The sequence below is a fragment of the Suncus etruscus genome, chromosome 8, assembly GCF_024139225.1.
Source record: "Suncus etruscus isolate mSunEtr1 chromosome 8, mSunEtr1.pri.cur, whole genome shotgun sequence".
Classification (NCBI taxonomy): domain Eukaryota; kingdom Metazoa; phylum Chordata; class Mammalia; order Eulipotyphla; family Soricidae; genus Suncus; species Suncus etruscus.
In genome coordinates this window covers 66,497,765-66,525,161 of record NC_064855.1, presented here as the reverse complement: position 1 = coordinate 66,525,161, position 27,397 = coordinate 66,497,765, and the positions used below count along the sequence as shown (strand labels likewise).

General features: G+C 39.4%; 1 protein-coding gene across 3 annotated transcripts; it reads left to right on the top strand.

Annotated features, from left to right (window-relative positions):
• Positions 1 to 102: 102 nt before the first annotated feature.
• Positions 103 to 27,397, top strand: GPALPP1 (GPALPP motifs containing 1). 3 transcript variants are annotated; one of them, XM_049778816.1, is made up of 9 exons: positions 103 to 285; positions 2,930 to 3,062; positions 5,127 to 5,228; positions 8,117 to 8,225; positions 10,935 to 11,066; positions 12,202 to 12,366; positions 16,113 to 16,211; positions 25,997 to 26,215; positions 27,342 to 27,397. In XM_049778816.1, exons 1-8 carry the CDS (start codon positions 198 to 200, stop codon positions 26,213 to 26,215), a joined length of 1,047 nt encoding a protein of 348 aa, XP_049634773.1. In that variant the 5' UTR covers positions 103 to 197; the 3' UTR covers positions 27,342 to 27,397. The 3 variants fall into 3 exon arrangements, with proteins under 3 accessions (XP_049634773.1, XP_049634774.1, XP_049634772.1); XM_049778817.1 differs by lacking the exon at positions 27,342 to 27,397 and having other exon boundaries at positions 2,936 to 3,062; positions 25,997 to 26,338; XM_049778815.1 differs by lacking the exon at positions 27,342 to 27,397 and having other exon boundaries at positions 25,997 to 26,338.

Here is a 27,397-nt window from a genome sequence, read left to right as displayed (position 1 = left end):
ATGCTACTGCGGCGGTGCAGACCTGTGACATCACTTCCGGTCCGTCTCAACCAACCACAGATTGAAACGTCACTAGTAGGCGCCGGAAACAGCCCCAGCATTGGCCCTGGATCCTGGCTCCCTTTTGAGTAGCTTAGGTTTTTTTTTTTTTGGCTTTTATAGGTTTTTATTGAATAGACCATCGCGCACCGCTCCAGATGGCGAGGGATCTGATCGGGCCGGCTCTGCCCCCCGGCTTCAAGACTCAGGGGACGGCGGAGGATGAGGAGAGGGCCCCCAGCCCAGGTGAGTAGAGCGGCTTCTGCGTTGAACTTTAGACCCTGGCCCACCCCTTCTCTGGCTAGTCCTGCTCACTTAGTAAAGGGCATAGGCCTGGGTGGCCCACAGTTATGTGGCCTGACCAGAGCCAATTTCCTTCAGGAAAAGTGGAATGGATGAAATGCTGGTAGGACCTTTGGTAGGTGGTAGTGAGTTTGGGCCTGGTTATCATATAATGGTGTAAACTCTGTTGGACATATGGTCAACGGTCGATAGACATTCAGTTATTAAATTCTAGCAACTTAAAAGGCAGTGATCTTCAATGCACCAGTGCTGGTCTGCAGATGTAGAAAGGTGGAAAACCCCTTTGGTTTTGACTGTCCGTTTGTGGACCTGTAAATGCAGGACTGGTGCCTGCTACAGATGTAAAATAAGGTTAACCATGATGATTGATGATGATGATGATGATATCATCCACAGTACAAACATGGACTCTGATACCCAGGTCGTTACCCAGCGCACACAGTGTGGGTTGAGGAGGATTCGGAATGAAGCCGGAGCTCTGTGTATTGTCTTGCCTCCTGATCTACTGGGTCCTGGATTCTTGTTTAAGAGTCTTCAAATCCCCCAAGCCTTTCTAGCTTATTATCTGCTATTGCATCTAACACATTTACAGCTCAGTTTACAAACTTTCCAAGTGTCTGCACATTTCCTGTTATCTTGGGGGAGAGGGGCAGGTGTCCTCCTAGTCGCGCAGTTGCCTGCTGGGTATATAAGCCTCTGGCTAGACTAGAGTTGTTGGAGTTGATGGGGGAGGGCTGTCTTTTCTGGACTGCTCTGCAAGATAGTTATTGACAGACTACTGGAAAATTGTTTATTAGACTCTTGCTTCTGTTGCCCCACTGCTCTTCCCTTTCCTCTGATTCTCTCCCTAACTGACACCTTGCCTTGATCCTAACCTTAGCTCGTCTGCTTGTCCCCTCATTACTCTCCCCTCTCTCTCCTTATTGGTTGGCTCTAAAGACCCTGGCTTCCTTGCCTTGCCTACCCCCTATTAAACCCAGTTCCAAAAACATTTTGTGCACTGGCCCTGACTGAAAGCCATGAGTAAGCACTGAGCACCAGTGCCCCCCCCCAACAAAAACAACACCCATAAGAAAAATCAAATTATGTGGCCAGAGAAATAGTATAGTGAGCAAGTGGCTGTGACTTACCTGAGTTTGATCTCAAGAACCCCAGAGCAGAATCAGCCATGAGTAATCCTTGAGCTCCGAATCCTCCTCAACCCACACATCCTAACTGTGTGCGCTGGGTAATGGCCTGGGTATCAGAATCCATGATGTGAAATGTGACACAGACAATCATGTGTAATTTTACTGAAATATAAAATGAGAGCAACTTGATCTGGTGAATGACTTTGAAAAACCCTTCCCCTTCTCAGCCATCCCATTCCCTTTGTAGCAACTATAATCACGTCTCTGTAGTTCTAAAACTAATTTTGTTCCAGCTTGGAAAATTATCTTGGAAAAAAAACATGAAGCTAGCATTAAGTGGTGGTTCTTAGAAAGCAGTAACAGGCTTTTTTAATTTTTGATGTATAAGATTAGAAATCTCAGAGTTGGGGCCCGGAGAAATAGCACAGCGGCGTTTGCCTTGCAAGCAGCCGATCCAGGACCAAAGGTGGTTGGTTCGAATCCCGGTGTCCCATATGGTCCCCCGTGCCTGCCAGGAGCTATTTCTGAGCAGACAGCCAGGAGTAACCCCAGAGCACCGCTGGGTGTGGCCCAAAAACCAAAAAAAAAAAAAAAAAAAAAAGAAATCTCAGAGTTGGAGTAACATAGAGTAACAAATATGTTGTTTGGTTTACTCACATAAATTCTGCCTGTAACATGCATTAGTAAGGGTCAAAAAAATTAAAAAATAAAAATTAGGGGCCACAGAGTTATATGGTTAAATTGCTTGCCTTAACATATACCTAACCTAGGTCAATCTCCGGTACCCTAAATGGTCCCCCAAGCCAGCCAGGAGTGATCCCTGAGCATAGAACTGAGAATAAGCCTTATGCACAGGTGGGTATTCCCCCCCCCCCCAAATACACAACAAACAAACAAAATTCATTTTAGCAGTTACACAAACAAAATTGCAATCAGCGTAAAATTTGTGCGGTGTCAGGGAAATTCATGTTATTGTTACAGTTGTAAGTATGACTATTAAAGTTTTTGTCACTTTTATCCTATATAAAATATTGTTCCACCTTCTTGGAGTTGGAAAAATGTAACAATTGTTCATTTAACAAGATTGCTATTAAATGATATGAAAATCCATACATAATAGGACCTGGAGATATGGCTCACTGGCTCAATGGTAGAGCACTTACTTTACATGGTAGGCCACAAGCTCATCCTTGACACTGCCCCTGCATTGCTGAATATGATCTCAATATATTACACTCAAGTGTTCAATCGTCAGCAGACCATAAGCAAGCTTACAAGCACTTCAGTAAGTGCAGAGGCCCTTTCCTGGTATCATCACCACCACTACCACCAAAATCAAAGTGCATAATAATGATAGACACTGTTGCTGTGGATTTCAGAAAAGAAAAGTGTAAAAATGCAGACTCGGGGCTTTATTGACTAGTGGCTAGTTATGATGGTATAAAAATTTTTTTTAGTTGCAGGACCAGCCCTTCCCCCTAATTATAAAAGAAGTAGTTCAGAATCATCAGACAGCGATGAAGACAGTAGCTCTTTATATGAAGAAGGAAATCAAGAATCTGAAGAAGATGACATGGGTCCAACTCCGAGGTGAGTCATTCAAATGATAAACCAAGTTTCAAATTCAGAACACAGTGACTGGAACAGAAACCTGGTAAGGAGATATCGTTTTTGCATTTGTACTGCACAGGAGAATTCATTTCTTGTGAATGGGTGTTTTGTTTTGAGACCACACTTGGCAGTGCTCAGGAACTGCTCCCAACTTGATACTTGAGAGTTCGATTCTAATAGTGCTCAAGAGACCATGTGGTGCCAGGGAGGAGATGTAGTCTGCACTCCTTGTCTTTTACAGAGACATCTGTTCTTTACTCACATAGCTGTGGAGATATATAGAGTTTCTAACATTCTTTAAAAGTTTTTTTTCTAAGGTATGATTTTTTTTTTGTGGGTGGGGCTCATAGAGCCTCCTAAGCTGTGCTCAAGGACTGATCCCTGAAAATCTCAGTCAAGTCAGTGGTTCAATGTGAATTCCCAAGGATGAGGTGCTGCCCAGGTCCTTCAGTACCAGAGATAACCTGGGTCACCCCAATGGTACTTGGGGTCTCCAGGGCTGCACCTACTGGTGCTCAGCAGACCATGTGGACTCAAGGATTGAATTGACCTGAGCCACATGCCTCACTCAGCCCAATATTCTCTCTTTCTATGTCTCCTTAAGGTATTTTGAAATGACTAAATATTATAAATTACCCATATAGTTTGTTTTTAAAGTTATTTATTAAATGTATGTTTGGGATGGATTGTTTTGTTTTAGTTTTGGGTCATACCCAACAATGCTCAGGAGTCATTCCTGACTCTGCACTCAGGAATTCCTCCTGGCAATGCTCAGGAACCTTCTAGGATGCTGGGGATCAAACCTGTATCAGATGCATGCAGGGAAAATGCTTTAACCCACTGTACTATCTTTCTAGTCCCCTCAATATATGTTTTTAAAGTAAGTAGATTATGGGTGCTGGAGCCGTGGCACAAGCCGTAAGGCATCTGCCTTGCCCGCACTAGCCTAGGACGGACTGTGGTTCGAAACCCTGGCATCCCATATGGTCCCCCAAGCCAGGAGTGATTTCTTAGCATATAGCCAGCAGTAATTCCTGAGCGTCACCGGGTGTGGCCCAAACCCCCCCACCCAAAAAAAAAGTAGATTATTTTTCTTCTAGTTTACCTTTACCATAGATCGGTATAAACAAGAAGTTGGAATTTTCATTTATAATTGAATAGCAATTCTTGATGCATGTTTGTGAGTGTTTATATATACATATATATGTAGTGTGTGTATATATACATATATATATACATCCACATACGAAGCACATTTATTATGATACAGGAAGAGCAAATAAAGTTCATACTTATGGACTGGAGCAAAGCGCAGAGGTTAAGACAACTGCCTTGCATGGTTCAATCCCCAGAGTACCATTGGGTGTGATCCACCGGCACTAACAGGTATGGTCCAAAAGCCAAAAAAAGGAGGGGAAAAAATGCTTTTTTGAGATTAAAGTCAAATTCACAAATTTTTTATTCAGAAACATGTTCTATTACACTCTTTAAAACTACAGAGAATTAAAAAACTTGATAAATCATTACTGGAAAGAAGTAAATTATTTAGTTGAGGAAGCTAATACTAGGGATTGAACCTCAAGCATGTTAGGCCAATATTTTACCAGCTACATCCATGGCCCAGCTTGAACTATTTTTGGCCAAAAATAAATTCCATTTAAAGATTAGTATAAGATCTATAGTGATGTCCTTTTAAATGTTATTTTCAATATGGCAAGTTCAATTGAAATTTAAGGTTTATATAATAGTTTCCTTTAGAAATTAAAATTTCTCAGGACTGAAGAAATAACACAGGATTAAAGTGCCTCTCTGAGAATGCAGCCAACACAAATTTGGTCTCTGCACCACATAAAAGTCCCGAGTAATGCCAGAAGTGGTCCCTGAGCACAGAGAGTAGCTTAGACCCGTAGCTGGGTGTAGCCGTCAAACTCCAAAAACAAATATAAATATATTTAACTTTGAAAAGTTAAATTTTTTCTATGAAAAGATTTTTTAATATATATGCTAATGTCACACTACTCGGTGTTTTATGTCTTTTTCTAGGAAACAGAAAAGAAATCAGGATGTTGACGATGATGAAAATGAAGGGTTTTTCGGCCCAGCCCTTCCTCCTGGATTTAAAAAGCAGGATGATTCTCCTCCAAGGTAATAAATAACATGTATTATTGCAGACCAGTCTTTTCTAAATATTTCAATGTGATCTCTCTCTTTTTTATTTTTTATTTGTTTGGTTTTTGGGCCACACCCAGTGAAACTCAGGGGTTACTCCTGGCTATGTGCTCAGAAATATAGCCTCTGGTTTTGGGGGACCATATGGATGCCAGGGATTGAACCAGGTCCATCCTGGGCAGGCCATGTGCAAAACAAACCCACTACTACTGAGCTCTCGCTCCGATCCCTTAATGTATCTCTTAATTTTTTGTTTGATTTTGTTTTGGAGCCACACCTGGTAGTGTGACTCACTCCTGGCTCTGTGCTCAGGGATCACTCCTGGTGGAGTTTGTGACCCCATATGGGATGCTGGGGAACCTGGCTCAGTGGCTGGCAAGGCAAATGTCCTACTCATTATACTGTCACTCCTGCCCAGTGTCTCTTGATTCTTTGAAAAATTAGTTGAAATTGTTTCTGTTTTTGGATCACTCCTGGTGGCAATCAGGGCTTACTCCTACCTTCCTGGGGGCCAGAGCGATAGCACAATGGTAGGGTAATTGCCTTGCTATGGCTGACATAGGACAAACCTGGGTTCAATCTCCCAACATCCCGTATGGTCCTTGAGTCAGGAGCAATTTCTGAGCACATAGCCAAGAGTAACCCCTGAGTGCCACCAGGTGTGGCCCAGAAGCCAAAGAAAAAAGAAAGAAAGAAATTATTCTTGGCAGGGAATCATATGGGATGCCAGGGAATAAACCCTGGTTGGCTGCATGTAAGGCAAAATCCCTACCTGCTGTGCTATCTCACTGGCTGCCAAAAACCACTTTTCTCTATGCATGTTGACCATCTGTGCCATGAAGTACCTGGCTCCTCTCCTTAATTTTTGATGTTTGTTTTTGATGATTGCTTTATCATTGTTGAGTTCTGAGAATGCTTTATAAATCTTGACTATTAGCCTGTTATCAGATGTGTGGTGTGCATATATTTTCTACCATTTGGCAGGGTGTCATTAATTTATTTTAGTTTCTTATTATAGTGAAGTAAGATAGTTTTTATTGAATGAAACTTGCTTAGAAAGATGTGTCAGGAGAGAAAAAATGAGAAATATTATTCAAGGGTGAACACAGGCTTTTTTTTTTGTTGTTGTTGTCTTTCTTTTAGCTGTAGCTTTCTTTCACAGTGCAGAAACTCTTAAAAAGATTTTTTGTTTGTTTGCTTTTTTGGGCCACACCCTGTGTGTGAGTTACTCCTGGCTATGTACTCAGAAATCGTTCCTGGCTTGGGAGACTGTATGGGATACGGGGGATCTATCCAATGTCCATCCTGGATCAGCCACGTGCAAGGCAAACATCCTACTGCTGTGCTATCGCTCCAGTCCCTCTGAAAAGTTTTTCATTGAGAATCTGAAATATACAATACTGTTAATAATGATTTTTCATGCACATAGTTTTCTTTTCTTTCTGTGCCACACCCTGTGACTCCTGGCTATATGCTCAGAAATTGCTCTGGCTTGCTGGACCATATGGGGTACAGTTACTCTTTAGCTTTGGCGAATGTCTTTGACTGTTGCTTCTTCATAAGGGTTTTCTTCCTGCCTCCTGGGACTCCAATGATTCTTATGTTATTCCTCTTGAATTTATTCTAGGATTCTATTGTCATCTATTACTTTGAGTTTTTTTTCCATCTTTTGTTTATTTTAAGGCTCTTTTCCAACTTATTTTGTTTTCTGGATGTGTTAATGCAGCTCATCTTCAAGCTCACTGAATCTGTCCTCAGCATCTCTTACTCTGCTGATGAGGTATTTCAGTGAGTTTTTCATTTCTGTCATTTCAGTTCAAAATTTTCTCAATTCTGTTCTCATTTTCTCTTGAGTCTTATTGGCTATTTGTTCCATGCTTTCTGTAAGTTACTTAAACATTCTCAACATTTCATCTCTAAAGTCCTTATCAAAGAAACTAATGCAGGTGGCAGATACTATTTGGGGTTTCAGAACTACCATCTTCATCATTTGTGGACTTCGTTGCTTTCCCATTGTGATCTTTGCAGTGTGGTGTTGTTTTTTATGTATTGTGATGGGGCTCATTGACGAGAAGAAATGTTTGGCCAATCTCTTCTCAGGGTGGACTAACCTGGGGTGAAAATGACTCTTCTGAGTCAAACAGAACTCTACTGCTGGTCTGTCTGTCTGGTTTAGTTTCTTGGATCTTTGTGACTAGGCCGATCCCAGCTGGAGTAGCTGGAAGACCCCTTCAATTGCCTGGTGCTTTTCTTTCCCTTGAAGCACACTGACTGAGGTGAAAATAGTTCTTCTGAGTCCAAGAGGACTCTACTGCTAGTCTGCCTATCTGCTTCTGTTTCTTGGGACTCTGTCTTTTTCTACACATCTTTCTCTCTCTCTCTCTCTCTCTTTTTTTTTTTTTTTTTGGTGGTTTTTGGGTCACACCCGGCAGTGCTCAGGGGTTATTCCTAGCTCCATGCTCAAAAATCGCTCCTGGCAGGCTCGGGGGACCATATGGGACGCTGGGATTCAAACCGATGATCTTCTACATGAAAGGCAAACGCCTTACCTCCATGCTATCTCTCCGGCCCCTCTTTTTTTTTTAAACATTGTTCTTTGAGAAAGTTTATACAGGCCAGTGTTACAAAGACTGAGAATTGCTATTAGGTGTGTATTCATTTACTAAGAAGAAGAAAGTTAGAATGTAAAACATGGGGTTTTTATACATAGTGAAAAATACCATATTATTTAGCAAAAATAACATGTAACATAATACCTCATTTCTAATATGTTATTATGTGTCTTATTGTTATTTTATAAATTTTTATTAGAAAACTGATTTCTAGAGTCAGAGAGAATGATAAAGACCCATTTTATCTTTCAGACCTATAATAGGTCCTGCACTACCACCTGGTTTTATTAAATCTACGCAGAAAAGTGAGAAAGGCAGAGATGATTCTGGACAACAAATATCATCACATTTTACCTCTGAGGTTTGGACAGATTTTGATTAAAGCATAGTATGTAGCAGATTAAAAATACTATGTAATGATAATGGCATTCATTTGATTGAAATGCAATGGAAAATTTATCCCCATAGATATTAAGATTATAGTTTAAGTTAGATGAAATCAAAAGTTTATCAAAGACCTGAAATTTTGTTAGAAAAATAACAAGATACTTGATAATTAACAGGGCATAACTCATAATATAATATATTATATTATATATTATAATATATTATATATATAATATAATATACCTCATCATTAAGGGGAATTGATAAAGTCTTAAAAATGGAATATCATGAAAAGTTGAAAGAATAACTGTGAAGGGACCTGAAAAAGAGAAAATTAGGGAATTTGATGCTAATTGTCCTTGTATAGAAATGAATTATCTTCCACCTAGCTCTATGGCCTGTTTATAACAAATGCATTTGGTGGCTAATTAACTTTTGGACAAGATCAAATAATTTTGAAGTCAAATACAAAGGCTGTATTTTTGCCAGATAACTAGTTTTTAATAAGCAAGGTTAGTTCTTTATCATTTAAAATACATTTTTTCATAGAGTAATGATATTTTCTGACCTTATGAAATAGATATTACTCATTTTTGTGGGGGCCACACCCAGTGATGCTCAGGGGTTACTCCTGGCTATGCGCTCAGAAATCGTTCCTGGCTCAGGGGACACCAGGGATCGAACTTAGGTCCTTCCTGGGTCAGCTGTGTGCAAGGCAAATGCCCTACCACTGTGCTACCACTCTGGTACTACTCATATTTTAACAGATATTAAAATACAGGTAATTAGGAATTTACTCAAGATCACATAACCTATACTTGTCAGAGCCTAATCTAGTTTTTAGGTCTTTAACACATTTTTCTGCAGTGCTTTTTGTAGATGGATCCATTTAATTAAAAGATTTTTGTGGGGCCAGAGAGATGACACAGTGTTAGGGCATTTATTTGCCTTGCATACAGCCAACCTGAGATGACTGGGTTCAATTCCCGGCATCCCATGTGGTCCCCCTGAGCTTGCCAGGAGCAATTTCTGGGTGCAGAACCAGGGGTAACCCCTGGATCTGCTGTGTGTGGCAGAGAGAGAGAGAGAGAGAGAGAGAGAGAGAGAGAGAGAGAGAGAGAGAGAGAGAGAGAGAGAGAAACTCATGCTTCTCTGCTGAGAATTCAGCTTTTATACAAAGTCATTACTATGAGAAATTTAATCAGTAGTTAAGATAATAAATTTCAAAGCCATTTATTCATTCTTTCAGCAGATACTTCGAGTACCTATATAACATGTTTCACATGTTATTACGGAAATGAGTAAACAGATTTTATTCTTATTTCTACTAATAACCATTCAGGCTTTCACCACTTATGCTCCCACTGTATCCAAACTCAACATTTTCTCCTGTTTTACTTGGTCTATTTGCTTTAGCCTTTGTTCCTCAACACCATCTTTTCAATGGAGGAACCTATATGAAATGAAGTCATATATCTTGTCCCCTGTTAAGCTGGGAATTTTTTTTTTTCTTTGGCCAAAATATATCCTAAACTCAACCTAAATTTATCATTTAGACTGAGCAAGGAGACTGATGTGGTCAGCTTACAATGATCAGTGGACATTGGATATTTTCCAGATATTGGAAAAGGGTTTCTCAGTTTCCTAAAAGAGATTTGCTCCAAAATAGAATGGATAAAATCAAGAATTCTCTTAGTAACTGACCAGTTAGTGTTATCATTCCAGATTGGAATTGTAAAGATAAAGATATAACCAAGTCTTAAAAAAATTAAATAATATTCCTATAGGCCAGGACTGATTAATTTGAAGCCTTGAGCTAAATCTTAATTCTACTACAAAATATAAATTTGTATAGGACATTATTTCTGTTATGTTTTTGGTTATTATTGTAACTAACTCACCTTAAAAAAAAGTCCTTGACTGGGGTAGTTATAGAGCCAGCAGGACACTTGCACTTTGCACATAGCTGTCCTAGGTTTGATTCCCCTGAACTCCATCAAAAATGATCCCTGAGCTTAAAGCCAGGAGTCAGCCCTATGCCCTATTAGGTATAGACCCCAAATAAAGAAATAAAAGAATAAATATTCTGGACAACAAAATGATTTAATTCCAAAACTGAATTTGGGTTTTTGAGTCTTAGCACTATTAGCATCTAACACAAAATCTTAGCCAAAAGCCTGTTTTCAAACAAGCTGAATTATTTTACTACAGCAGTAGTCTGTGGAGAAAGTGTGATATTTTGATGAACCCATTAAGTCAGTATTTTTAAACTGTTACACTGAATTTCTGTTTCAGTGAACTAGACTGAATCATGGCAGCTTATTCAGCTTCCAAGAATTCCTTATAATTGTACCTCTTATTCCAAAGAGTTTTTAAATTACCAGAAATTAGAGTGACTTTGACTTTTGTCATCTTTGGCCAACCTCTAATTATTATCTGCAAATATTATATTTGAATAATTGGGAGACCATGCTTGTGTCCATCAGGAAATAATTGAGGAATGTGGAGGAGTAACAAGATGGCCCCATGCACTGGAGGGAGGTGAGATGAGGTAGTCATAACTGCATTAGCCAGCAGCACAGAGTTCCCTTTTTATCTGGGTTTTTATCTGGCTAACATTTAGAACTTAAAATTGTTACTAATAAACTGTAGCTTTTGGTTTGAAGGTGATGTCTTGTTGCAGAAGGAAACAGATAGCAGTGAAGAGGATATTGTGGGACCAATGCCTGCAAAGGGACCAGTCAACTATAGCGTAACAACAGAGTTTGAAAAGAGAGCCCAGAGAATGAAAGAAAAACTGACCAAAGGAGATGATGTAAGTTTGAAGTGCATTTTTCATTAAGTAAATTTTCTTTAAGTTGATTCAAACTGTAATTTTTTTAGTTTTATATTAATATATAATTTTAATAATAATAATGTGTTTGTATAGGTACTTAAGAAAAATTTAGGGGCAGGAGAGATAGCACAGCGGTAGGGCATTTGCCTTAGATGCAGAAAGACAGTGGTTCGAATCCTGGCATCCCATAAGGTCCCCTGAGCCTGCCAGGAGCAGTTTCTGAGCATAGAGACAGGAGTAACCCCTGAGCACTGCTGGTGTGACCCAAAAACAAAAAACAAACAAACAAAAAAATTAGGAGCTGGTTAATGAAAAACTGTAAAGGAAAACACTGCCTAAGTTAATTACCTAAAGATTTCTAGGGCAGGGGCTGGAACCATAGTATAGTAGATAGAGTGTTTACCTTGCATATGGCTGACCCAGATTCTATCCCCAGCATCTCATATAATCCTTTGAGCACCACTAGGAGTAATTCTAGAGTACAGAGCCAGGAGTAACTTCTGAGCATCACTGGATGTGACTCAAATTCCCCAAATAAATAAGATTTCTAGAGGCTGGAGAGAGTATGGTGGGTATGATGCCCTCAATGCACTTGACCCTGGTTCAGTTCTTTTTAACCTCATACGGTCCCCTGAGTCCTGCCAAGAGTGATCCCTAAACACAAAGCCAGGAGTTAAACTTAAGCACTTCTGGATGTGGTCTCAAACCAAAAAATGTTGTCATTTGGCATGTTTGTTTTAGCAGGGATGGTACCCTGCATTGTTCTGTGATCACACAATGCTGTACAATAAACCCTGGGCCTCACATGCAGGGCTGTATTCTCTCACCACTGAATCACATCCCTAAACCTATGTGTTTATTTTTAAAGGAATCTCCACACCATATTCCATAGAGAATATTTAAGTTTATGTTCTATAAAGGAACCAGAGTTCATTTTCTCACAGAACCTTTATTTCATTTTTTTAAAAACATAGGCCATCAGTATGAGATGATGCCTCATTATGGTTTGATTTTCATTTTCCTAATAATTGGTGGCATAGAACATTTTTCATATGACCAAGTGTTCTTATGCTTTCAAGGCTACAATTTTTGCTTAACTTTATTTCTCTTAAAGGATTCATCTAAACCAGTTGTGAGAGAATCATGGATGACTGAGCTTCCTCCAGAAATGAAAGATTTTGGTTTGGGGCCCAGAACATTTAAAAGAAAAGCTGATGACAAATCTGGTGATCGATCAGTGTGGACAGACACACCTGCTGACAGGGAAAGGAAAGCTAAGGTAAGGCACTTTGATTCTTTGCTCATGAAGTTTTTGGTCAGACTTTTTATTAAAAAGATAGGGGATTGGGCCCGGAGAGATAGCACAGCGGCGTTTGCCTTGCAAACAGCCAATCCAGAACCAAAGGTGGTTGGTTCGAATCCTGGTGTCCCATATGGTCCCCCGAGCCTGCCAGGAGCTATTTCTGAGCAGACAACCAGGAGTAACCCCTGAGCATCGCCGGGTGTGGCCCAAAAACCAAAAAAAAAAAAAAAAAAAAAAAAGTAGGGGATTAAATAAAGATTATATAATATATATTATAAATAAATAAAATAAAATAAAAAAGGTAGGGACCGGAGAGATAGCACAGCAGTGGGGCATTTGCCTTGCATGCGGCCTACCTGGGAGGGACCCGATTCGATTCTCAGCATCCCATATGGTCCCCCAGCCTGCCAGGGGCAATTTCTGAGTGCAGAGCCAGGAGTAAACCCTGAGCACCGCCGGGTATGGCCCCCAAACCAATCAATCAATAAAGTTATTTTTTTTAAAAAAGGGTAGAAAACATAATTATTTAAGGGTATTTTTTTGTTTTCTCTTTGGGCTACATCTAGAGGTGTTCAGGAGTTATCCATAGCTCAGTGTTCTGGGGAACACTGCACGAATTTAAAGCAGAGGTTCTGCATACAAAACATTCACTTACACCACTGAGCTGTTTCTCAGGGTGCTCTTTAAAGATCCTGATTCTGAGGCCACAGAGATAGTACAGCGGTAGGGCATTTGCCTTGCAGGCAGCCGACCCAGGACCAACAGTGGTTCAAATCCCAGCATCCCCTACCTATAGTCTTCTGTGCCTGCTAGGAGTGATTTCTGAGCGCAGAGCCAGGAGTAACCCTGAGCACGACTGGTATGACCCAAAAAACAAAAAATAAATAAATAAATAAATAAACAAATAAAGATCCTGATTCTAAGGAGAAACTGCAAATGATCTCTAAAAGAAAACAAATTAAGGATGGAAGGTGATCCAAGTTTATTTCCTAGTAAGTTATCTTATTTAACTCTCAATAAAAACTCATAGCAGATGAAACTAATCTCTGTGGGATCAGCTTCCCTGAAATTATAATGCTGGTCATTTATAAATAATAATTCCATCATATACCTTTCTAACTCCTGATTCTCTAGTCTATATGACATTGTGTTATTTCCATAAAAGCATATCTTTCAGAGCTAGAGCAATAGAACCATGGGTCTGGTGGATACTTTGCTTCCAGATCACCCAGGTTGGACCACAACATCCAATATGTTCTACTGAGTCCACCAGGAGTGATTGTTGAGTGCAGAGCTAGGAGTAATCCCTGAGCATCTCCAGTTGTGGCCCAAAACACCAAATAAAAATTATATATACCTTTTTGAACATTTATTTTGTTTGCTTTGTATTATTTTGGGGCCATATCTGACTTGAGGCTTAAGGATTACTCCTATTGATGCTTGGGGGATCATGTAGCCCTAGACATTATACATTCAAGGCAAATGCTCTTTATTTGACTAAATCACAGTCCCAGTTTTTCAAATATCTTGAAAAAGACAAAACTACAGTTCAGGCTATCAAGTTAATCGATACATGCTCTCAAAATGCCGATTTTTCAGGAACACTATAAGCTTCATGCTCCTTTGAAGATAGGTAAGAAGTGCTTTCATTAATTAAAAAGAATCACAAAAGTTACCCCAAAGTTATTTTTATGTTTATGTTTTCTCTTCATGTTATCTTTTCTTGAATCTTACTGTTTATTATTAAATGCTTTGTTTATATTAGGAATTGGGCCTGTGTCACCAGCACCATTCTGTAAATTTATAACATCAGAAGATTTCATTTCCCTTACAATGTCAAACTCAAATCTTAAATGCTGGCTGACTGGCATTTGAGTTCATTATTTCACCAGTTTTGACTTAAATTTTTTTTCATGCTGTTTCTGTAAAATAATTCTCTCTGAGTCTTGTTTGTCAGTACCTCAATTTATGAAGATCTTTGTTCTCATTCTGAAAGGGAAAATACTGTACATTCTTGGCAAGGTTGGCTTTCCGTCTTGGAAAGAGGAAAGAGGGCATTGCTAGGCAAGTACCAAAACTGCACAGAAAAGATATGCAAGGGTTAAGGCACTTACCTAGCTTGTGTCTCACCTTGGTCACGTTTTTGATCTCTCAAACACTGTTAGACAGTGACCCTGAGCCCAGAGCCAGGAGTAAGCCATGCATACTGCTGGGTATGGGCCAACTCTAACCTTCACAAAACAAAAAGAAAAGGAAGGAAATTCTTTATATGTGCATCCTGACAGTGATCAAACCCTTACGCTTTGCACATATAAGGCAAATGTTCTATCTCTAAGCTACCTCCCTGGCTCTTGGGAGTTTTGTTTTTGTTTTTGTTTTTGTGGTTTTTTGGGTCACACCCAGCAGTGCTCAGGGGTTACTCCTAGCTCCATGCTCAGAAATTGCTCCTGGCAGACACGGGGGACGCTGGGATTCGAACTGATAACCTCCTGCATGAAAGGCAAACGCCCTACCTCCATGCTATCTCTCCAGCCCCCCGGGAGCTTTTTTTCAATAAAGAATAATTGCAAGATTAACTTGTCTTTAAAAGGTGGATGGGGGTTGGGCTGGTGTGATAGTACAGCTGTAGGTCATTTGCCTTGCATGCAGCCGACCTGGGACCATCTCTAGTTTGATCCCCAGCATCCCTTATACTTCCCAAGCCTGCCAGGAGTGATTTTCAATTGCAGAACTAGGAATAACCCCTGAGTGATGTTGGATATAGCCCAAAATCAGAAACAAAAAGGAAGGGAGGGAGGGAGGGAAGAAAGTGAAGAGAAAAGAAAAGGAGAGGAGAGGGGTGGGAAGGTTCGAATTCCAGCATTCCATATGGTCCTTTATGCCTGCCAGGAGCGATTCTGAGAGTAGAGCCAGGAGTAACCCCTGAGTGTGCCAAATGTGACCCAAAAACAAGAGAGAGAGAGTAGAGCCAGGAGTAACCCCTGAGTGCGCCAATTGTGACCCAAAAACGAGAGAGAGAGAGAGAGAGAGAGAGAGAGAGAGAGAGAGAGAGAGAGAGAGAGAGAGAGAGAGAGAGAGAGGAGAGGAGAGGAGAGGAGAGGAGAGGAGAGGAGAGGAGAGGAGAAGAGGGGAGGGGAGGGGAGGAGAGGAGAGGAGAGGAGAGGAGGAGGAGGAGAAGGAGGGAGGGGAGGGGAGGGGAGGGAAGAATAAATAAGAAATTGTTCCTGGAGAGAGAGTGAGAGAGAGAGAGAGAGAGAGAGAGAGAGAGAGAGAAGAGGAGAGGAGGGGAAGGGAGGGGAGGGGAGGGGAGGGGAGGGGAAGGGAGGGGAGGGAAGAATAAATAAGAAATTGTTCCTGGTAGGCTTGGGGAACCATATGGGATGCCAAGGATCAACCCAGGTCTGTCCCAGGTTGGCTGCATGCAAGGCAAATGCCCTACCACTGTGCTATCTCTCCAGTCCCTCAAATTTTTTTAAGTCTTTTCTGTCCTACATTTTATCATGTCTGAGGCTTGATAAATAAGATAATTTCTTCCAATGAGTTAGTTGAGTCATTTTTATTTTCAGGAAAATCATAGTATATATTTCTAACAGGGAGAGATTGATGCAACAAACTTGGCTTAATTTTATCTCATTACTCATTGTGTAAAAGTCATAGTGCTTTTTAAAATTTTTCTCTTAATTATATGATGCAGTAATATATTATATATGCTCATTTCTCAGGAAACACAAGAAGCAAAGCAGTTGGTTAATAAAAAGGATGAAGAATATGTATTGTCAGGAAGAGAAAAGAGATTGGCTGAGCAGGTATCTTCATACAATGTAAGTAAAAGAATAGAATATATAGTTTTCTTTCAGTGATTTCATTTTCTTTTTCTTTCTTTTTTCATGTCTTGCTCTTTATCTCAGTCTTTCACTATACATCTGTCATGAAAAATACTCAGTTCTGTTGTATAAGTACTAACCCATTTATATAGATTTTTTTATATAATGTCATTAATTTTTATTTTACTAAATGTCTAATATGACAGAAATTTAATTCATAGAGATCAGTATCAATGATCAGAGTAAGAGCCCTTCCACGTCTTGGAGATCTTTCATTTATTTATAAATTAAGCAAATTGAGGCCAGAGAGATAGCACAGCAATAGGGCATTTGCCTTGCATGTGGCCAACCCAGGAGACGATGGTTTGATTAGATTCCCGGCATCCCAAATGGTCCCCCAAACCTGTCAGGGGTGATTTCTGAGCACAGAGCCAGAAGTAACTCCTGAGCACCACCAGGTATAATCTAAAACCCCCCAAAAAAGTTTTTTTAAGCAAATTGGAATGTTAATAAATAGATTTAAATCTAAGTTTAGTCTCCAACTCTATGGTTCCTTGAGCCCCAACAGGAATGGTCCTTGAGCACAGAGCTGGGTGTGACCCCAGAAAGAAAAATACAAACAAAAAAAAGAGAAAATTCAACGATATGATAGAATTAGAAAATACTTAAATCTTAATAATAACAAAAATGAACCATTTTATTAGTAATACAGGTCAGCTGTAGAGCATGTGCTTCCAATATATGAGTTTTAGGTTCTTTTCTTGTTTTTTGCCCCCCCCAAAAGAAAAATATGAGAAGCAGTATTAAGTTATATAAAGCATTATTTAGAAGCAAAATTTATAGGCATAATCAGTTATGCTAGACATGAACAATAAGAATAGTACAATGGGTAGGTAGGGCATTTGCCTTGCATGTGGCTGACCCAAATTAGATCCCCAGCATCCCATATAGTCCCCAAGCACTGCTAGGGCTAATTTCTGAGTGTAGTCAGGAGTAAGCCCTGAGTATTGCCAGGGTACATCTTAGGTGCCAAAGATTAAATCTTGGTCAGCTGCATGCAAGGAAAAAGCCTACTCACTGCACTGTATGCTCCAGCACCTAAAACTAATTTTTAAAATCAGGGTCTAATCTTCTATGGCAATTTTGGCTACTTATAAAATTTCATTTTAATATTATTATAGTCTGAAGAGTAAGTCATTATAATTCTTAGTTTTGATAAAACTAAAAATTTGCTGGAGGAGTGCTTGAGCCTCACTCATCAGTGCTCAGGGGTCACTCCTAGTGATGCTCAGGGACATTTGTGGTGCGAAGGATTAGACGGGGTCATCAGCATGCACGGCAAGCACCCTGCTTTCTGTACTCTCTTCTGCCCAAATTGAAACTATTATCATGAAGATGAAATTTAAACAACTGGGTTTTAGCATGAATTTTCAAAAACTACTAATACATCATCCCATTAAAACTAAATTGCATTAGATTTTATAGATTGTTAAAGAATATGTGCTTTTCTGTTTAAAACTTGAGTTTGAAAATTGGTTATTTAGCAAATTGATCTCTATATAAATTGACATCCAGGATATGAATCTTAATAAATTGGCAGCTTTAGGCACTTTATGTTTTATTACTCTAGCACAATTTGGGCGTGTGGGTTGCAGTGTACATATTATTCTGAATCAGACAGATTGTACACCTGGAACAACAGACAAAAAGTTCTTTTCCCTTATCGTTACGAATCTGAGCACTTGAGCTCTTTTGATTATAGCAACCTAATGGTTTCACGTATTATTCCATTTTACTGGTACTTGCTGGATTAATATAGGGGATTGTCACATTGTAACTCCCCATCTCTATTTCTCCACTTGATGTTGTTACTTTTTGTGAATTTTGCTCTTGAATGTCATTTTCTTTGATAGTGGCATTAAGAAAAATAGGACATCTGTAACTTCATTCTTTCTCACATCTATTTCTGTTTCTTCCCAAGCTTTGGTCTCAATAAGCTGGTTTTGGCCAGCTTTTTCTTCACAAATCCTTTTAGGGAGGGGAGAAGATTGGGGGTCACACTCAGAGGTGCTCAGGGGGTTACTCCTGGCTCTGCGCTTACAAATGGCTCCTGGCAGGCTCGGGGGACCATATGGGATGCCTGGAATTGAACCAGGGTCCATCCTGTGTTGGCCACATGGAAGGCAAATGCCCTACTGCTGTGTTATCGCTCAGACACCTCACAAGTCCTTCTTAATAGCTGTAATCATTAAGACATTAATGAGCTATTACATTATCAGAGAAAGGGAAGAATTAGAAGATGGTGTTTAAAAATATCAGGCTTCTATAGTATAATTTTTCTATATCTATATATTCTTAGATTTATATATATTATATATATTTATATTTTATATATTATTTTTATTTATATATTTGTATTAATGATAATGATAATTAATATTTTGAATGTTTTATATTTTATATATCTATTATCTCATTTTTCTATATCTCTATATTCTTAGATAATCATATTTATATTATAGTTTCATACTAAAATTAACCTTGCTGCATTTCTCCTTGTGTTTTTCTTTCTTTTTTTTTTTTTTTATTAATAGCAAACTCTCCAAAAGACTGACTTACATGGTGGGTTCCTCACTAACTGGTGATTTTTAAAAGGCAGGGTTTCTGAGACACACACTCATACACATTCGCCCATAGTTGACAGATTTTTTTTCCCCACTATATCTAGATTGGGACTGAGAAATCTTTATTCCTTTTCAACTGGTCAGGGGTAGAAACTGGAATCTTCAAGTATTTTTGCTTTGTGTTCCCTAAAAGAAATATTTTATTTGATAATCCAAAAGCTTTTATTAAAATTTCAAAAGTTACTGAAGATGTAATTTATAGCATATTATATTACCTTTGCTAAATATTTTAAATGGAGTGTGAATGCCATAGTGATTCAGTGTCTATTGTTACCCATTTAAGAATATGAAAGGCACTTCCTTAAACAATTGGAAATTGTATTTCATCTCTTTTTTCTCCTTGAATTCATAACTTCATTTCTCCCCTGCTACAGAATTTTATCCTAATAGAATTCACTTTTTTGCTTCAAAGTCTTTTATCATTATATTTAATGTCATATTTCACCACAACAGAATTATGCACATAAATTGATATAACACTTTACTTTAAATGTATTTGTCCTCTTCTGGACTAAGTTATAATTTCAGTTTATCAAAACAATGGCTAATATTTTTATTTGTATATAGATTATAAATTTACATATAAATTGTGATATTATTAAACATAAAAAAATGGAGGGGCCACACCTGGTGACGCTCAGGGTTACTCCGGGCTATGCACTCAGAAATTGCTCCTGGCTTGGGGGACCATAATGGGACACCAGGTGATCCAACCCAGTCTGTCTGAGGTTAGCACCTGCAAGGCAAATGCCCTACCTCTGCACCACTGACCCCATAAAATAGATTTTCTAAATTAAGTTTTATCTTTAAATGAAGACTTTTTTTCCTAGCTAGTTTTTGGGCTCCAATGCACATTATGTATACAGTATTTATACAGTGTTATACAAAGTGTGTGAGAACTTAGCATAGTTATGGTGATATCATTTCAGTTCTTTAAACAATTTTAAGTTACTTATTTAAATCTCATAATGATTTGTTAACAGAAATTGGGCTAGAAATACAGTACCAGGGTTAAGGAACTTCCCATGCTTGCTGCCAACACTGGTTTGACCCCTGCTGCTGAATATTGTTTCTGAACCCTGCTAAAATGATCCCTTAGCACAAAACCAGAATGAGCCCTAAACATCACTACTAGGCTCCAGATTTAAAAAAAAATTTTTTTTTTTTTTTGGTTTTTGGGTCACACTTGGCAGCACTCAGGGGTTCTCCTGGCTCCACTCAGAAATCGCTCCTAGCAGGCCCCGGGGGATCATATGGGATGTCGGGATTCAAACCACCATCCTTCTGCATGCAAGGCAAATGCCTTACCTCCATGCTATCTCTCTGGCCCCTTAAAAATTATTAATCTAACTATCAAATCATTGGTCCATCGTAATTTTATTCACACTGTTCCCATTTATTTTCTCATTCTTTTCAAATTTGTTAATTTATAGAGGTATTTCAGTATTGTGTTGTAGCAGTATTCTAATACTTAATATTCATTGAGTGATTCTTGTGTACCCAGCACAGTACTAAATTTTTTGTATTCATTAACTTCTAATAATTCTAATAACTAATTAATAGTATTATAAATCACAGAACCTCAATCAGTAAAAAAAATAAAAAATTAAAGCTCAGAAAGTATAGGGGCCAGAGCGGCGCAAGGGCAAAGCGTCTGCCTTGCCCGCCCTAGCCTAGGACAGACCGTGGTTCTATTCCCTGGCTTCCCATGTGGTCCCCCAAGCCAGGAGTGATTTCTGAGCACATAGCCAGGAGTAACCCCTGAGCATCACCTGATGTGGCCCAAAAACAAAAACAAACAAACAAAAATTCAGAAAGTATTTTATCAGAAATTATGAAGTAAATGAAGGGAGAGAGTTAATTTTATTTTATTTTATTTTTTATTGCTGTTTGGTTTTGGGTCACACTTAGCCAGTACACAGGGCTTACTCCTGATTCTTTAATCAAGATTTATTTCTGGTAGGTTCAGAGGACCATATGGGTTGCCAGGAATTGAATTTAGGTTGTTGCATGCAAGGCAAGCACCCTTCTCCACTGTACTATCCCTCTGACAATGATGGTGCTGATTTTTTAAAGTACATGAAAATAAAATATAGTTTGTACACCCTGTTAAAACTATTGTTCTGCATAAAAACACAATACAAAAATGCCCTCTTCACTCCTATGTTCATTGCAGCATTATTTACAATAGCCAGAATCTGTGTCTGACAACAGATGAGCAGTTAAAGAAACTGTAGTATATCTACACTATGGAATACTATGCAGCCATTAGGGAAAAAACAAAGTATGAAATTTGTCTATACATAATGGACATGGAGATTATTATAGAGTGAAATTAGCTGGAGGGAAAGGGATAGAATAGAATAATCATACACATTTGTGGAATATAAAAAAAACAAGAGATAATATGCCAACAATATTCAGAGAAAGTAGAGATAAGAGTCAAGAGGTCCAGCCCAGGGTAGGAATCTTGCCACAGAGAGCGGTGAGTACAGTTAGCATAGAGAAGGATTTTTTAGGACAATGATAGTTGGAGCTGGTCACGCTGGAAGAATGATTCACAAGGCATCTCTCCATTAACAGTAGTGCAAAGCACATTTCAAAAGGGGAGTGTAGAGAGATAGCATGGAGGTAGGGCATTTGCCTTGCATGCCGAAGGATGGTGGTTTGAATCCCGGCATCCCAGGTTGTCCCCCGTGCCTGCCAGGAGCAATTTCTGAGAGCAGAGCCAGGAGGAACCCCTGAGCACTGTTGGGTGTGACCCCTCCCCCCCCAAAAAAAAGGAGAAGGGGGAGAGGGGAAGGAGGGAGGGAGAGTAAGAGAGAGAGAAGCAAATTGCCTGCCCTAGAAACAGGCGAGGGTGGGGAGGAGGGGGTGGGAGGGAAACAAGAGACATCAGTGGCAGGAAAGGTGCACTGGTGAAGGGTGGTATACATTGTATGACTAAAACTCAATAAACAATTTTGTAACCACGGTGCTTAACTAAGACAATAATAATTTTTTTTTTTTTTTTTTTTTTTTTTTTTGGTTTTTGGGCCACACCCGGTGACGCTCAGGGGTTACTCCTGGCTATGCGCTCAGAAGTCGCTCCTGGCTTGGGGGACCATATGGGGCGCCGGGGGATCGAACCGCGGTCCGTCTCCTAGGCTAGCGCAGGTAAGGCAGGCACCTTACCTCGAGCGCCACCGCCCGGCCCCGACAATAATAATTTTTAAAACTACTCTAGAGTGAGCTCATTCAGATATAACTGCTATCTAGTCTAATTGACCAAGTCAAGTACTCCTTGTCATCAGCCTGCCTTAATTGTCAAAAAAATTTGACCTCTTTTTTTTGTTGTTCTTGGGCCACACCCAGTGGAACTCATGGATTACTCCTGGCTCTGTGCTCAGAAATCACTCCTGGCAGCTCAGGATATGGGATGCCAGGGATCGAACATGACTCATGTGTTATTGATCATTCCTGTGATACTTATGAATTCTGAAGTAGGTAGATCAGTAGTAGATCTCATAAGTTGACTCCTGGAGATGATAAGATACTGAACATTTTTCATTAGTGCCCTATTAATTTTGCATTCACAGACTTCTCATCTAATCTTGGTTCTCATCTGAATTCTTTGACTGGAGTTGGCCTGGAAGAGATGTGGTTACTATGCTAAAGTTCTCCCTTTTTTTTTTTATAAATTTATTTTTAATTATGAGAACAAAGATGCAAAGAAAGAGGAAAAGGTAAAGTTACAGTGGAAGGACAATCACCCATAAACAAAATTCTTAGAAGAAAACCCCTTGCTGATACCTTAATTTTGAACTTTTAGCCAAAGAACATTAAGAAAAATAAAATAGAACCCATGTACAATTACTTTGTCCCTCAAGTTCCCAGATTGTAGTACATTATAACATTTCTTAGCAGTACACAAAGCAATCTAAGGCCATAGAACTTATGTAACTCCTTAAACATTGAAGGTATAGTATTTTCTTACATTACCTTGCCCATGCATATTAGTTTAAGTTAATCACAAAAGTTTAAGTGGGTTTTTTTTTAAGGATTAGAGTCAAAGGAGCACCGTATAAACTGTGTTAGAGTTGCAGCTATTGTTTGCATAGGCCCACCAAAATATGAGGGACACGGAAAGGAAAAGCCTTGGCCTAAATACAAGGAGACTCTACCCCTGAAGTTTCCTGGCAGTCTAGGCTCCAGGCAAACTAGTTTGTCCAATCCAAGTCATTGTCTGTAGTGCCAATACACTTTTATTTTTTACAATCTCTGTTGTTGGTATGATGTTTCTGTATTAAAGATCCTGGAATCTGCATATCCTAAATTGAAGTCAGGATGGTGTAGAGCATCCTCTAGTTTCACCTCACAATAATAGGGCAATGCATAGAGCCCTGTCCTGTAAGCAGGTCGTTGTTGTCAAGTCTTCTTAGTGTTGAGGGAAGTCTCTTTTGAGCAGGTCAATGTCAGAGCAGCAGTAGGGTCTTCCTTGGTAGAGGATTGCTTCCAGATGATGTTACAAATGACCTTGGATGTTTCATAGCGTCCCTGGTTCAGGGGTGAATGGAGAATGCCCATTCTTCTGAGGCCTGTGACAGGTCATTATGTCAATGTTCAGGGTGTAAGGATCCATTACTCTACAAGATTTCTGTATTCCTACCTTTGTTAGATAGGAACTTCTTTGTATGTATAGTATTTTCCCATTTTAATGTGCCTATGCAAACAAGGAACAATGCCACATAGCATTATAGGCCCATATGGGGGCTGCAAGAACAAGTCCAAAAATCCCCATGACATGGTTAAACATAAGCATTAAACTGAGGGACTCTTTCACCAAAAATTCCTTATTGAACAGCTCACAGAGAGAAGAAAAGATAAAAAGTGGGGAAAATCTTCACTGTATAAGAGAATATTTAGTAAGAGTTATGGCTGCCAAAGAAAAGAAACATAAAATATTCAAATGCCATACATGTCCATTTTATGTCTTTTGAAATAGTTGGGGGTTGTTAAATCCAGTGCACCACTTTGGTGTGTGATTGGGACTGTGAAGTACTGAAGTTAAAAAGGGTAACTGGGGGGGCCCGGAGAGATAGCACATCGGTGTTTGCCTTGCAAGCAGCCGATCCAGGACCAAAGGTGTTTGGTTCGAATCCCGGTGTCCCATATGGTCCCCCGTGCCTGCCAGGAGCTATTTCTGAGCAGACAGCCAGTAGTAACCCCTGAGCACTGCCGGGTGTGGCCCCCAAACAAAAAAAAAAAAAAAAAAGGGTAACTGGGGAGTACTGATGCTTGGGGGTGATAGAGTTAAGGAGTGAAAATGAGCTTTACAGGGGTGTGCGAAAGGGCAGAATACAAGATGGACATTCTACATACACAAAACATAACTGAAGTATAGGATATACTATTAATATTTACTGTGCCCCCGTTCAGTTTTGAACATGTAGACTGGTAAGAAATTGCCAGAGACTGCTTTAATAAAAATGAGCAGCTCTCAGCACCCCGCAACTTGGACCCACCTTTTCTGGCCACCTTGGCTGGGTCCCAGGGAAGGCCTGGAGGCCGGGGGGCAGGAGAGGGGACAGCTGGGGGCCTACCAAGGCTCCCAGCACCCTCAAGCTAGGGAGAAGGCCTTCGAACTGGGGTCTCTCCAGACCCCATGCCGGCTAGAGCCTCCAGATCAAGAAAGGATTCAGTAAAGAACTGGAAGCCAGAATCTACCTGCTCTCCTCTCTGTGCCCTCCGCCCTTCACTGGGGGAAGGGCAAAAGTTCCCCTTTCTTTCATTGTCTCCATATCTTACTATTTCTGAATTCAGAGCATTTCCACTAGAGCCAAGGAACATTTCTAAAAGATTCTACAGCCTGTGTTCAGTGGAGGAGGTGAGCCACATCTGATGGGCCTTGGGGAACTAGCTATTCCTAGCTCAGTGCTTATGGTCACTTCTGGCAGTTATTGTGGACCAGAAGATGCTGGCATAAAAAAAGCATAATGCATGTGTTCAACCCTCTTTAAGATCAAACTCTTTAAGATCAAAATATTTAAGGCACAAAAGACCCTGGTTCTCAAATTAGATACAGGAGAATTTGTTATTGTTATTGTTTCTTAATTCTAGTCTCATATTTAGTTTGTTTGATGTCCTGAAGACTTTCTCTCCTAAAAAAATAGTTTCTAGTAAAATTGATTCTGAGATTGCTTCCTTGTTTAATGAGAAAGGCTACATGAAAGGGGAGGTAGCCTCAGAAGATGGGGTTTTTATATTTTTAGAAAATACATTTTAATAAAGGCTTCATAAAGACATAGCTTGATAACCTTCAAATAATATATGCCATCACAGCCCCATGGAAGCCACTCTGTGTGGTTCCAGGAATATAATAATATCTTTCTCCCCCCACCCCCCACATTGGGAAGTTGCTGGTCTGAACTGTATACCCCCACACTCTGCATTTATACTCCAGGACCATGCATGCTTCCACAAATAAGTACTAAGTACTGAACAATCCATTTGCTCAGACCTGATTCAAAAGAATATATTTGAAAATATGAACAGCTACTCCAACTGAAAGATGAGAGAAGGAATGAGAAGGAATAAAAAACTAGTGGGAATGAAGAGTCTCTCTGCATGGGAATATGCCAAAAGCTCATTAATGGGCCTTGAATTCTATGCCTCTGTGCCATTATTGTCCTGTTTTGCCCTGGTTTATAGTTCAGCCTGGCAAGTGCTCTTCCCTCTTACCTACCCATTCAGGCTTCATATTGCAGCATATCTTGACCTTTACATTTAGCTTGACATCAGCTACTAAGTGAATGTCATTGCTTTTTCTTTCCTGTCATGTGCTGGGTTCAACTTTGACACATTGTACGGTGCTTGTCCCTGTGGCTATTTCAACATGGTTTCTTCTCTGACTTTAAAAATCGTATGATAAATAATTGGTATATACTTTCAAATATTTTCATGACATTGAATTTACCTCTGATACATAATTTTTTTTAGAGATGCTGTCTTGGCTCTGGAAAGCTTAACTAGACTTGTATATAGCCTCTTTTGTATTCACTACTTTAATCTATATAAGCTAAGTTTTTTTTTTAATCTCCACTTTCTTGCTCTCCCCAGGAGTTAAAAAGGGCAGAATCTCTTATGGACATTCATCATAAAAAATTAAAGAGTAAGGCTGCTGAAGAGAAAAATAAACCCCAAGAAAGAATACCATTTGACCGTGATAAGGACCTCAAGGTTAATCGGTTTGATGAAGCTCAAAAGAAAGCTCTAATAAAGAGATCTAGAGAACTAAATAGCAGATTTTCACATGGCAAAGGCAATATGTTTTTATAAGTAAGTATTATTTCAGTGAGATATGTTTTCATACTAATGAATTTAAACTTTTCAATGAAAATACTCATCTAAAATTGGATGCAAAAATTTATTTCCTTTAATAATAAAATAGACTATCAGCTTGCAAATCTTTTTATTTGTAAACTGATTTTTTAAATTTCATTTCTATAGGATTGAAAGAGTGATTTATTGGAAAATAGATTTGTTCTGGTTTTTGTTGTTGTTATTGTTGTTGTTTTTAGTAATCGTAACAGGGCAGTGCTATTCATCGTACTAAAACAAAAGCCAGGGAAACAGCTTAAATGGAAGAGCACATGTGCTTTGCCCTGACTCATCTCCCGCACATAAGCCCCTGCTCTGGTCCCAACCACTGTATTCTGTGCCCATAGCCAGACTGAACATCCATACAGTGGTCTTAGGGGCACCTAGTACCACTCACTGGGTATAAGTACTGTACAAAAAATATTAATTTGATCACACCTAGGTGTTGGGCCCTGCTCCCAGCATGGTGCTTAAGGGTTGCTTCCAGCCATATTAGAGGATCATATCAAGCAGAGGATTGGACTCAGGGCTCCAACATGTGAAGCATGTGCTGCAGCCCTTTGAACCAATGCCTCAGCCCATTATTATTTTTTATTAATCTTTTAAAGTCCAGTTTTTCAGAAATGGGATATATATATAATGACTGGTTAAGTAGGAATATTCTACTGAATTACTTAAACAAGATTTTCTAGTGGTCTTTTTGTGTATTTTATATTAAAAGTGAAACCATTTGTTGCATCAGGATATGACACAGAAGTAGAGTGCCTGCCATGGTTGGGTGAGCCTCTGGTTTCCTACCCTGGCTGGCACCATGGGAACAAGAAAGGAAAATTGTCATTGCTTTGCAGAACTCTCTGTAAGATAAGGTCCAGAACCATTACGTCATTTGATCCTAGCACAACCTGACTTCACAGTTGTTATAGTGTTTCGTGGAGTTACATAAAAGCTGAGATTGCTTCTTGTTATCTGTTTGGTGTTTACTTAAATGGAACTTATACCCATATTAAACTGTGGCTTTAAGGGGAAATAGAGTTAAAATTATAAGTATTTTCCAATTTACTGAATTTTCTTATTCTTACTTCAGGGGGATTTCCCTGTGCAATGAAGAAAATCTGAAGAATACTTTTATTTCTATGATTT

Excerpts from the sequence above, each read along its gene's own strand:
- GPALPP1 (XM_049778816.1), top strand. The coding sequence starts at position 198 with ATGGCGAGGGATCTGATCGGGCCGGCTCTGCCCCCCGGCTTCAAGACT. Across the intron at positions 286-2,929 it reads GGAGAGGGCCCCCAGCCCAG|TTGCAGGACCAGCCCTTCCC; the intron begins GTGAGTAGAGCG and ends AATTTTTTTTAG. Across the intron at positions 16,212-25,996 it reads AGCAGGTATCTTCATACAAT|GAGTTAAAAAGGGCAGAATC; the intron begins GTAAGTAAAAGA and ends TGCTCTCCCCAG.